The sequence below is a fragment of the Nicotiana tabacum genome, chromosome 12, assembly GCF_000715075.1.
Source record: "Nicotiana tabacum cultivar K326 chromosome 12, ASM71507v2, whole genome shotgun sequence".
In the NCBI taxonomy this organism is placed as follows: Eukaryota; Viridiplantae; Streptophyta; class Magnoliopsida; order Solanales; family Solanaceae; genus Nicotiana; species Nicotiana tabacum.
In genome coordinates this window covers 99,982,732-99,994,731 of record NC_134091.1, presented here as the reverse complement: position 1 = coordinate 99,994,731, position 12,000 = coordinate 99,982,732, and the positions used below count along the sequence as shown (strand labels likewise).

At 34.4% G+C, this 12,000-nt stretch overlaps 1 protein-coding gene across 1 annotated transcript; it reads left to right on the top strand.

Annotated features, from left to right (window-relative positions):
• Positions 1–1,932: 1,932 nt before the first annotated feature.
• LOC107785031 (transcription factor BIM2) lies at positions 1,933–8,690 on the top strand. The gene is made up of 8 exons (XM_016606250.2): positions 1,933–2,091; positions 2,240–2,377; positions 2,807–2,891; positions 4,445–4,514; positions 4,614–4,709; positions 6,673–7,076; positions 7,953–8,082; positions 8,279–8,690. The coding sequence occupies exons 2-8, from the start codon at positions 2,278–2,280 to the stop codon at positions 8,381–8,383; spliced, it is 990 nt and encodes a 329-aa protein (XP_016461736.1). The 5' UTR covers positions 1,933–2,091; positions 2,240–2,277; the 3' UTR covers positions 8,384–8,690.
• Positions 8,691–12,000: the final 3,310 nt, after the last annotated feature.

The window sequence follows — 12,000 nt, the reverse complement described above, 5'->3', positions numbered from 1 at the left end:
AATAACGAAAAACTGTTAATTTAACGAGATACACTCTTAATATAACTCACCTAAATCAATTATAATACACAATATTATCAATCCAATTAATGAGAAAATTTATTAGACGCTAAATACAAAAAATAGAGCATTCTTCAGAGTTTCAGTCTCCTTTTTTTTTTGATACAGTTCAAGTTTTTTTTTTCTTCTGACATTGTTCGAGGTTGTGCTCGGAACTGATACAAGTATCTACAGAAATATTTTGAAATTCGATTTTCTATATATGAATACATCATGTATTTATGCTGGATACAACCTGTAATAGTAACCTACTGCCTGCATATTTCATAATAAACCTAGTTCTTGTATTCTGTTGTATCTAACAGTTATGTTCAATGTATTCAAGTTTATTTTTGTATTCACAATATTTTATTTATTCCTAATATATGGTATTACTGCTTTATTGAGTATATTTCATTGGTTGTATTCATTGATTTTCTATTTGTATTAAGAGTATTTTACTGTGTTTCACTGTATTGTTGTTTTAAATACAGATGGATACAGTTAGGTTGAAAATACAGATGAATACAGTTAGATTGAATGCATAACTAATTGATGAATAACATAAAAATGATAGAACTAACAATGTATTTAAAAATGTTGTTGTAAGAACTCAAATATATATAAATACATCTAAATACAACAGTAAAAAATTACTGTATAAAATAAAAATCAGTGTATGCCTTATTGAATACATATAAATACATTTAAATACAAGAAGAGAAAATCACTGTAGAAACTAAAAATAAATACATGCGGACTCGAATACATATAAATACATCTACAATTAGGGTCATTGCGTATTTTTATTCTCCTTTCGGCTTCAATAGTTGCTGATGAACCTGCAAATATAGGTTACTCTTGAGTGATTTGCAAATCGAAAGATGACCCTTCGAAATTGAGTGCTTTAGTGGGTATTCTGCAGAAAACCTAACAATGGTGAATATTTTTTAAAAAAATATTGAAGAGAAAAAGAAGAAGCTTTAACCGACCAAAAATTCCAAAACTTTAGTGGTGAGTGGTGAAAACACGGGGCTTATCGGATTTGGAAACGTGAATGGTGAAAGTTTCATGACCGTCGGATTGGACGAAAATGGTCATCGAAGTGAGGCAGAAAGAGATAATAATGAAAAATAATGAAAGAGCGGAAATTGACGCCATTATAGACTGCATGTCAGAGGAAACTAGTTTTCTGGTTCATATAGGAAAGAATGAGAGAGATCGTGGAGAGAGAAATAAGATACTATGCGTGATTTTGGGAGAGAATAAACTGAAAGAATGAGAGAGAAAAATATTAGACAACATATTTAATGACTTAGCGGTAGGAAGTGACCATAAATACATATTTTGCTATAAAAACTAAAAGGTAGCTATACAAAATAATATTTTAAAAGGGTTTTTATTTATAATAAATAGGGTGTAAAGTTCTGCTATAGGAGGTAAAATTTTCTTAAAATTACTAACTTGCTAATTAACATGTGTAATTATAAAATGGGGCAACTATTCACTTATTTAATACACAATTTTTATATATTATAATATATTTTCTCCCACTAACTTAATATTTGACCCAATAGCTATAAATAAAAATTAATTCACTAATCTCATAACTAATAAGTATATTAAGAAAAAAAATATTGAGTTATTACAGTAGAGTCATAAACTAAGGGAAAAAAAGAAAAAAGAAAAGCAAAAGAAGAGAAGTGAATAGAACAAAATGTGACAAAGAAAAGCCCCATCATACTAAGTTGCCTACTTTTTAGGTTGTGAACCATCAAATGCATATGAATGAAATTAAAATAAGTCACATGAGTCATGACACCCAACAATTTAGGTAAAGCCAAACACAATAATAATAATTCAACAATTGACAAAGTTAAAAAGAATAAAAATGACTCTCATACCAAAAAGCGAAATTTCGACTTTTAACCACCACAATCAAGAACCCGCACTAGAAGTAATTGCTACGGTTTTTTCCCTCACTATCGACCCTAAATCTCACAGACCCAAAACCGAATTTCTCAAGAACTCAAATTTCCCAGAACAAAAGCTGTAATCTTTCTTCTCTACTTTCATTTGAACCATTATTTTCCCCCCTTTTGTTGTATAGATCTTTTTATTGGATTGAGCTATTACAGATCTCTATTTCTTGGTATCGCTGGGTGTCTTCATTTTTGTCTTTGTTTTTTTGTGTGTGCAGAGAATTGGAGTTTGATAGATAAATCTGTGGAGAAAATAATGAAAGGGGTGAAAGGTCATCAAGAAGAGGAAGAAGAGGAGGAAGATGAGATTGGTTTAAAGAAAGATGCCACTCCACCTTCTAGTAGCAATACTAAAGGTCTGTAAGTTTTCTTTTTCTCGTAATTTTTGTAGATGAAAAGTTGATTTTTTTAAAGAAGGATATGAGCTGAACTTGATTGTGGTTAGTAAGGATTCATATAGCCGACCCCTGTCCCCCCAAACCAACTTGGTTGATATTGAAGCATAGTGTTGTTGTTACGATGTGAACTGGATTGTAGTTAGTGAGGATTCATATAGCTGACCCCAACTCGTTTGGTACTGTGGCATAGTTGTTGTTATGAGTTGAACTGGATTGTGGTCAGTGAGGATTCATATAGACGACCCCAACTTGTTAGGTACTAAGGCATAGTTGTTGTTGTTGTTGTTGTTGTTGTTGTTATGAGTTGAACTGGAATTGAGATGTAAAGAAAATTCCTGATTTTTCTTTTTGTTTTTGTGGTTATATTATTATGGATGGATGCAACAGATGGGAAGAATAATGATAAGGCAAGTGCAATAAGGTCCAAGCATTCAGTCACAGAGCAGCGTCGAAGGAGCAAGATCAACGAGAGGTTTGTCCATATATTCTGTTTCGCTTTTTCGGGTAATTGAAGTTTTGGATTTGTCTGGAATCTGGATGTACACTAAAGGTTTGTTTGTGAGATTTTTAGGTCTTGTTTTTTAGATTTCTTCATTTAATACAGTTACTGTCTATAAAAGCCGTGATACATGGAACAAGATAGTGTAAATGTAAAGTATTTATAAGATGTTGCAACCAGCTGGATATTGACTTGTGTAAAGAGATAAGCAGAAGTCGTTTTCCTCAATAACTAGCTTAAGTTTTTCTTAGTTAATTACTTCCAGGACAACTTTAGTTTTGTGATGAGATGGGCCTAAAAGCACCGGAATGATTATAGAGGATTTAGTTACCAACCCAACATGTCTGGAATTGTGGAATTAAGGCATAGATTGATTAAGTCAATTACTTTAAGCCAAGAGGAGCTGCTGGTTGAGTTTCAGGAAAAGAATTATATAGTAAAATAAGTATTTGGGAGGCTTAAGCAAGAAAATTAATGTAAGCTCTAAGTTCAGAGAGTGATATGCAGTGCAGTATTCAACTTACTTGAGATTAAAAAAAAAAGGGCAGACCAGTGCACGAAGCATCCCGCATTCACGCAGGGTCCGGGAAAGGGCCGCACCCCATTAAAATGTCTCAGTATTTGCATAGTTCAAAATCTAGTTGTGTCTAAAAGCTAGTTGTCAATGCTTTGTATGAAATTCCGAAATATGTTGTTTTCAACTCCAAATGGATTTGTGACAGTATATCTGCACCTTCTGATTTACTTATCAAAAGAAAAGAAAGCACCTTCTGATTTACAAAACAGTGTAAATGTAAAGTGACTATTTCAGCACAATCTTTATTTCTCCGTTGTGATTCGAATGTCCAACTTTTCCCAAGTTGTCTATTGTTACACAATATTATTTTGAGCTGCAAAGGCTCGATATTCATTTATGTCATTGTCAAACAAAGGAAGTTGAAAACTTCATAGAAATGTAATTTTTTTTTAAAAGAATGAATCTGTAAACAGATTTTGCAAGTATCATTACATGGAAGCTTTAATAGTTATTGGCTTTTTGTTGGTTTACTTTTTCAAAATTTGGTAACTGATGAACTCCATTAATTATGTAGAATATACTTACAGGATGTTTACTTTCCTATTCCTCCAGAATTATTACAAGGGCTACTAAATGTAACTTGCTGAGTCAAGTTACTTACTCTATTTCTCTGGAGAAGTAAATCTTTTTAATAACTGGCCAAGCCACTCAAAATAAAGTAATTATTAAATCTGAGGAAAAGCCTCTTAAAACATGCCTCATAATTTAGTCCATTGAGGTCTTTAAATTAATTATTTTGGTCTATTTGGAGTGGCGGGGGTTTATTAAGTAGGGGGTCTCTTTTTGTACTCAGTTTCACTTAAAAATGAAGCATTTGCTGGGTGTATCACTCTTATAAATTTGAAGATATGTGGTCAAAGTCTTTCTCAAAAAACAAATAAAGATTATGTAAAAAAATGCGTGAACACAATTTTGGCGTTTTACAAAAGCTTGTGTTTGTGTTGTCTAGATTTCAGATATTGAGAGATCTGATACCCCATACAGATCAAAAGCGGGATACTGCATCATTCTTGTTGGAGGTACATTTTATTAGTAGAAAACCAGTTTACCTTTTCCTTTGTTTAATTTCTATTTTGGAAAGTTTTGATCTCTTTGTGACTGTTGATGTTTGTATGCAGGTAATTCAATACGTACAGTACTTACAGGAGAAGGTACAAAAGCATGAAGGATCATATCAACCTTGGAGCTCAGAGCCTACAAAACTTATGCCATGGGTAAATTCCTGTAGCTAATGATATGTTGTATCAATTTTCTTGTTAAGGTTTTTGGTTGTCAACTTTGAATTGCATTCTCTAGCTCTCAGCTGTAAGAAAGATTGATTCTTCCAACAGAGGACACTCATCCTTCGGGTTAATATATGGTAAGATGCAGTTTGCGTGATAGTCAATTTTACAAAGTGGAAACTAATGTGGAAGTACTTCCACTTATATTGCCATCTAATCCAATACACTAAACAACATAAACTTACTGAATAACGCACAGCAATCCATATTGCTACACTTTCAAAAAGCCACATGTAAGCTTAGTGTTTTTCGTTAGAGTGCGGCATACTTGCACCGACAATGCAAATTGTTCGAGTTGGGCCAAACATGGGGAAAGAAAGGCAGATGGTAAGAGACACCGAAAGCCGTGACCCTTGTCTCTAGTGTCCACATCAATTAACATTTCTGCCTGATACTCTCTCTCTCTCTCTCTCTCTCTCTCTCTCTCTCTCTCTCTCTCAGATACACACGAATGCACGAACACATACACGTACCCAAAAAATCAAACACACCAACCTCACATGGACATCTATGTGCACGTGTTCCACAATAATCCACATTATATTTGTGTACAGATAATACCCATTAGTAGTGCATGTCTAAGATTTCATTTTGTTCCATTGTTTTTGAGTATCTTTACACTGCTTTTTCTGTGAATGTGGGGATGGCTGCAGTTGCTTCTGATTTTCTGGCTTTGCGCTTGAATAAGATCAGTTTTTGCTTTGTTATTTACATGAGCCTGATTTATGGATTTTTGATAAGGTAAGTATATTTCATGAAATAAAAGCACCTAGTGGGTACTCAAAAAGCTCTATAATGTTCTGAATGTTGCCAGTTACAGGTGCATAAAATCTAGCAGCTTTAGATGCTGTCAGAATCGTATACATCATTCACTCTACCGCAAAAACTAAGTGAGTTTACACGCCTATATTTCAAACAAATATTTACAGGTTCTTTCCTTCAAATCACCTGTATTTCCTTTCTAACTATACTGTTCGATACTGGAACTCTCTTCCGTAGTGCCTTCCTCCATAATATGCCCTTCCCAGCATTTTACTGTCTCCTTCAGGGTTCTTGGCATAACAAATTGTACACCAAATAAATTGAGTAGCATGTGCCAGATATGCGAGATAGTCACGCATTGCGAAATTAGATGGTTGGGGGATTCTGCGAAGCTTTCACATATTTAGCATCTGTTGCACTGTATATTCAATCTCCCATGTCTTGAAAAATTTCTTCTAAACCGTATATTCCAACTGTTGCCACTCCTGCTTTCGGCAATTGTATTTCAGTATTTTTTTTTGATAACCATGATGTCCGGGCCAGCTCGCGCCTCGGCTAATTCCACTGATGCCTGCAATCTCCCACCAACACAGTTACCAGTTAACTCTGTCCACCTAGGCTTGGACAGATTGGAAGAAATCACCTAATGTTTTTGTCCCCGCTGGGATTTGAATTGTATTTCAGTATTTACAGCAATGTGATGCAAATCAGGGGATATAACTCCATGAATGTGCTCTTTTCCAGCCACATCTCTTTCCACAGCCTAGTTTTTCTGTCATTTCCCAATTTTATGGCTTACTGCGCTTCAATAAGATTGGTTTTGGCTTGATTGTTTATTTTTGTTGCGTCTTTACTCCTGTAAGATTATAATAGGTCCCTCTTGTTCCATTTTGTCTTCCTTTCTCTAAAGTTCAAGCCCAGAAGTTCAGTTTGGGCAATTATTTTTCTGATAAATGCGATTTGGCTATGATTAGTCCGTAGGTGCAACTTAGACTGTGCTTTTAACTACCTAAACATGTGTTTCATCTCGTTCTAAGAGGTAGTAACAGTTGGATGACTGAATATATTATAGTTTATGAGGAAGCAGCTTCCATTTGGTACTAAGTTAAAATTTCCTTTTTAAATGGTTTAGAGAAACAGTCATTGGCGCATGCAAAATTTACCAGCTCACCCACAAGCCTTGAAGAATGGTAGTGGCCCAGAATCAACATATCTGGGAGGGTTTGATGAGAATCCTGCAACTGTTACTTCGACAGTGCAACCAAATCAGCAGAATCTGATTGAATCTCATCCTATCAGAGATGTATCAATTAAAGCAATGGATCAACATAACGATCTAGCTAACAAGGCAATTGCAACACATATGCCGCTTCAGGCAGGTATGCAGGTGGCCGTGCCAAATAATAGTGCCTTCTCAGACTCGCAACCTAGACCAGTGTCTGATCAATGTCCCAACACAATTGATGCTCTGAATCATCACGAGGATCTGACAATAGATGGAGGCACAATCAGCATTTCAAGTCCTTACTCGCAGGGGTATGTAATTATCTTAGTTTTTTAAAGTTGGGACTTTACAGACTCAATCAAAATGTGGTCTCTCCATATCTTATTTGCTTACTTTTGACTCTCTTCCTTTGTTAGTAATCTTTATTTCTTGTTCTTTAATGTGGCACATGCTGTTTTTCTGGATAGCATTCCATTGTAGCATGCTCTTGGATGACGAAGCATGTCAATATCTTCAGTTTTTTCTGGATGTCTTTTCATATATTAAGCTTGTCCAATTTTCATCACTCATCTGGGCATTTTTACAAACTTGTAAATATTAGTACTTCATTTAGCAAAGCACAAACCAGTAGGCAAGTTATTCTATCCTGGGGGCCAATTATTTGAGTATTTGGACCTTATCTTCATCATAATTCCTCTTCAGTTGTGAGCATATGCGTTCCATGCTGCATGTTAACTTCAACCAATTCAATAAGTTTTGTCTGTCCTTTCTTTTTGTGTTTCATGGCGTTAGATGTTCAAACTATGGCATATCTTGAATTTAGCGTATAGCCAAAAGTATGGTTCATTCTCATCTTTTTTGTTGAGAAAATGAACCCAGGAAAGCTGCAGCGGAAAATGAAGTCTCAAGTAAGCAGTAAATATTTTTATTAACCTCATTTACGACATATTTTTTGGCATTTCAACTTTCATATGCATGTAAAGGGTGTAGTCAGAATTGTATTATCAATGGCTGCTTATGCTAAATCCGACGTTCTTATGAGACTTTTTTTGTGATATCTCCAGATTAGCGTGTCTTGGTAATCTTGTCAAGTTGGATGTCTTTATCACAACATCTATGGGTAATTCGTTTGTTGATGTCAACATGATATTTGTATTGATCACTGGTCATTGATTTGGTTTAATCAGGTTACTAAATTCATTGACACAAGCATTGGAGAATACCGGTCTTGATCTTTCTCAGGCCACTATCTCTGTGCAAATTAATTTTGGGAAGCGGGCAGACAGAGGGATGACTTCAGGACCATCAATTGCGAAGGTATAAATCTTTTCCGACTTTTCTGAAATGAGAAGCAAATTATGTTTGAGACAGCGCACTGCATCCATGAACCATGATAATGTTCAATCACTTACCTAGCGTCTTCCTTGAGGCGCATGAGCATCTTAGATTAATTCTTTGGCGATCCACCTACTCCACACTGTACACTTACCAATTCATTTGCATTTAACTCTAGGATAACGAGAATCCTCCACCCTCTAGTAATCAACATATGGATCATTTCCGGGAGGCAAGCAATGATGAAGATTTGGACCAAGCTCAAAAGAGGCTGAAGATATAGATATGATAATAGCATGGTCATATCCAGCTAAATCAACTTAGTTTTTTGTGTCATCTTATGGTTCAAAAGAAAGTCGATATGTATATCCCATTCGCTTGAGTCATGTTTATAGCAATGCGTCCTTTTGATATCTCTTCCTTTTTTCATTTTTAATGTTTGTTTTTTCTTTTTTCTTTTTTTCTGGGTGATATCATCTTGCGCCTGCTTCTTAACCTCGCGATATTCTGATTTGTCAGAGGTTAATAATTGATATGTAAAAGAGTATGCAGTTATTTATGTTATGCTGTAAATCTCTTTTTCGGCTTCACCATCTATACCAATATGACTAGTTTTCCATGTTTTCTACAGTCTATAAGTCAGTAGACCTAAACAAGGAAATGATTTCTCATTTTGATTCTTGAGTATATCTTTCATCCAAATCCTGATGAACAAAGCATTTGAGTTAATGGGTTCGAAATGTAGTATTTGTACATTTCTTAACATCTGTATTGGGTTTGAGTCAAACTGCCGGTTTGGTTGAACCCATAACTCATATCACACAAAAGCAATATGACGCTAAAAGTTTGTAAAAGATGATGATTAATTACATGAAAGCATGTATGATCATGTACAGTGGGAAGATTCGTTGGTTAGTTAAGGTACTTAAAAACTTATTTTTTACGAGAGAATTGTATGCAAAATTAGACACGAGGTCTCGTGAGAACAAAATATTCATTAACCTTTAGAAAAATAACTGATAAAGAAAATCTTTTACAACAGTTAATTTCCACAATATTGTACAAAGAGTAAACGCATTGATATAAAGTGTATTTGCTACTTGGCATCGATTATAACAACAAACACGCAACAGCAAAGAAAAAAGCAAATTACTAACGGATTTTTAGAATGTGTTGGTAATATTTTTGGAGGAAGCTGTCAGGGGATTACCGACCTAAAATTTAAACAACTTAAACCGCGTACCTAAGATTTTAATACATAATAATATAATATAACACTAGAATTTAATAATAGATGATACATGAAAGCATATATATGTACTATAATTGTATCAATGGGAAGCTTATTAGTTAAAGGTACTTCACGAATTACTTTTCAATGTAAGAGTTATATACAAATTAGACAAGAGGTTTCTCATGAGAACATAATGTTGATTAATCTTTAGAGAAGATTACTGATAAGGCCACTAAAAGAGGTATAGTGTCCTGTATCCATTCTCAGGGCTGAAACCCGAGACATCTGGTTAAGGATGGAGAGATTCTGATGATCTTACGACACCACTTGGTGGTGGGAACGGGGATGGAGCTTGATTTAACTTAAATGTACATATTCCATGCATTACGTACAACAGTTAATTTCCACATTGTACAAGCAAAAAGCGTATTTTCATGACATTGGTATCTGCTGCACGATATCAATTACTATAACAGCAATGCACAAACATGAGCTCCATTCACTATGTCTTGCACCGAAGCTTGTTTTGCGTTGCTAGTTGGGACTGAATCTATTTTTGCTCTCCATAGCATTTTACCTTCTTATTCTTGATTGATAGAAATGATTATAATTCATGTAATAATTTGGTAAATATATTAAATTGTTTAGGAAGAAAAAAAAAACAAATAAAGAAATAACGGCAAGCCCTCTATTGGGCTGAAGCAGAGGCGAATCTAAGAATTAGAAGGTTAAATGCTTAGTTTAAAATTATGGGTTCATGCCTACTATTTATTGCAATTCACGTTTTTATATATAAATTTATGCTCCGCGTCAAAAGTATTGAGTTCAGATGGACCGATACTGAGTAATAAAGTCCATACGAAATATGAGTAAGGAAAGAAGGAAAACCCCAAAATTAAAAGGAGAAAAACAAACAATAAGAGAGACAGAAGATGATAAATTAACTAACTGTTGAACAGAAAAGAATGGAGATAACATGAATGAATGAGATAAAAATGAAAAGTGAGGTGATGATTCTTATGGTGATTTCCATGTTATGGTACAGTGGCTAATGAAGAAACTTTAACATGAAAGTGTCATTCTGTTTGAAATTTATAACACTTAAAAGGAAGGTAGGCCCACAAAGTCTTATCCTTCCAGTCCTAGCTCGGGTAGACCTATTAAAATGAATTTAATTTCTTGTAAAGGATTATTATGTTATTGGTGTAGTTCGACGGGTTGGATAGTTACCAAACTCATGTTTGCAAAAAACAATTGAGTTTTAAAAAGATATTTTTCATAAATCACTATTGTTCAGCGTTTATTAACTTTCTACGGCTACCATATATATAATTACTTCCTATAGTTACTATTTAGTTGTTATGCGACTGTATTTGCGCTACTATATTCATAAATACAGTAGCAAAATTCGCCTAAAAAATAGGGAAGTCCAGTTGTGCGACTGTATTCGCTGTATTTGCGCTACTGTATTCATGAATACAGTAGCGGAATTCACCTAAAAAATAGGGGAGTCCAGCTGTTTAATAACGGAAAGAGAATCAATTGGCGTGTATCACTCCTAATTTAACTCAACAAAATCAATTCGACATAAATTTCGCTGCTACGCGATTGTATTCGCTATATTCGCGCCACTATATTCATGCTACTGTATTCATGAATACAGTAGCAGAATTCGCCTAAAAATAGGGGAATCCAGTTGTTTAATAACGAAAAAAGAATCAATTAGTGTGTATCTCTCCTAATTTAACTCAACAAAATCAATTCTACATAAATTTTGCTGCTACGCGACTTTATTCACGCTACTGTATTCATGAATACAGTAATAGGGGAGTCCAACTGTGCAACTGTTTCGCTGTATTCGTGCTACTGTATTCATGAATACAATAGCAGAATTCGTCTAAAAATGGGTGAGTCCAGCTGTTTAATAACGGAAAGACGATCAATTAGCATGTAACACTCCTAATTTAACTCAACAAAATCAATGCTACATACATTTCGCTGCTACTGTATTGTATTCCATGTATTAGTGCGATTGTATTTATAGATACAGTGAGGTAATCAAGAAATAGGATGTACACTGTTCTATTCAATTCGATTGTATACATTGTATTCAATTCACAGATATTCATTATTCACTATTATACATTGTATTCAATTCATCGTATTCAATTCGACTGTATTCAAACAAAAAAAAATACAAAACACAGTGATATTCGGATGTATTAAAAAAATACAGACCTTCAAAATACATAAATACAGGCGAAAAAATATAATGTATTTATACAAAAATATAATGTATTTGAGTATATTTGTACAGAATATAATGTATTTGTATCATTGTATGTGACTAAAATAACAAAGAAGAGAAGAAAGTTCACCGGAGATGGCTTTTTCTGGCCAAGCAAAATACTGTATACGTTATATTAAAGCTAAAAATGGAGACGAACAAAATCCGGCCCTCAAATCTTCTCCGGCATAGCCATGACTAGATCTGTTCGCCTAAGAGGATGAGCCAATAGTGGATGATGACGCCGACGATCAAAATTGAGTGCTTTAGTGGGCATACCTCGTATAACCCTCTTCAGAGTTGTTGAATCAGCCATTGAAGATGAAATTTGAAATTTCTTCCTCAAAACCTATCGATGTCGAAAATTTTAAAAAAAATA

What these genes read in the sequence shown, in the direction of transcription:
- LOC107785031 (XM_016606250.2), top strand. Translation starts at nt 2,278, where the DNA reads ATGAAAGGGGTGAAAGGTCATCAAGAAGAGGAAGAAGAGGAGGAAGAT. An exon ending in TTCTAGTAGCAATACTAAAG is followed by an intron (nt 2,378 to 2,806) that starts GTCTGTAAGTTT and finishes TGGATGCAACAG; the next exon opens with ATGGGAAGAATAATGATAAG. An exon ending in CTGCATCATTCTTGTTGGAG is followed by an intron (nt 4,515 to 4,613) that starts GTACATTTTATT and finishes GTTTGTATGCAG; the next exon opens with GTAATTCAATACGTACAGTA.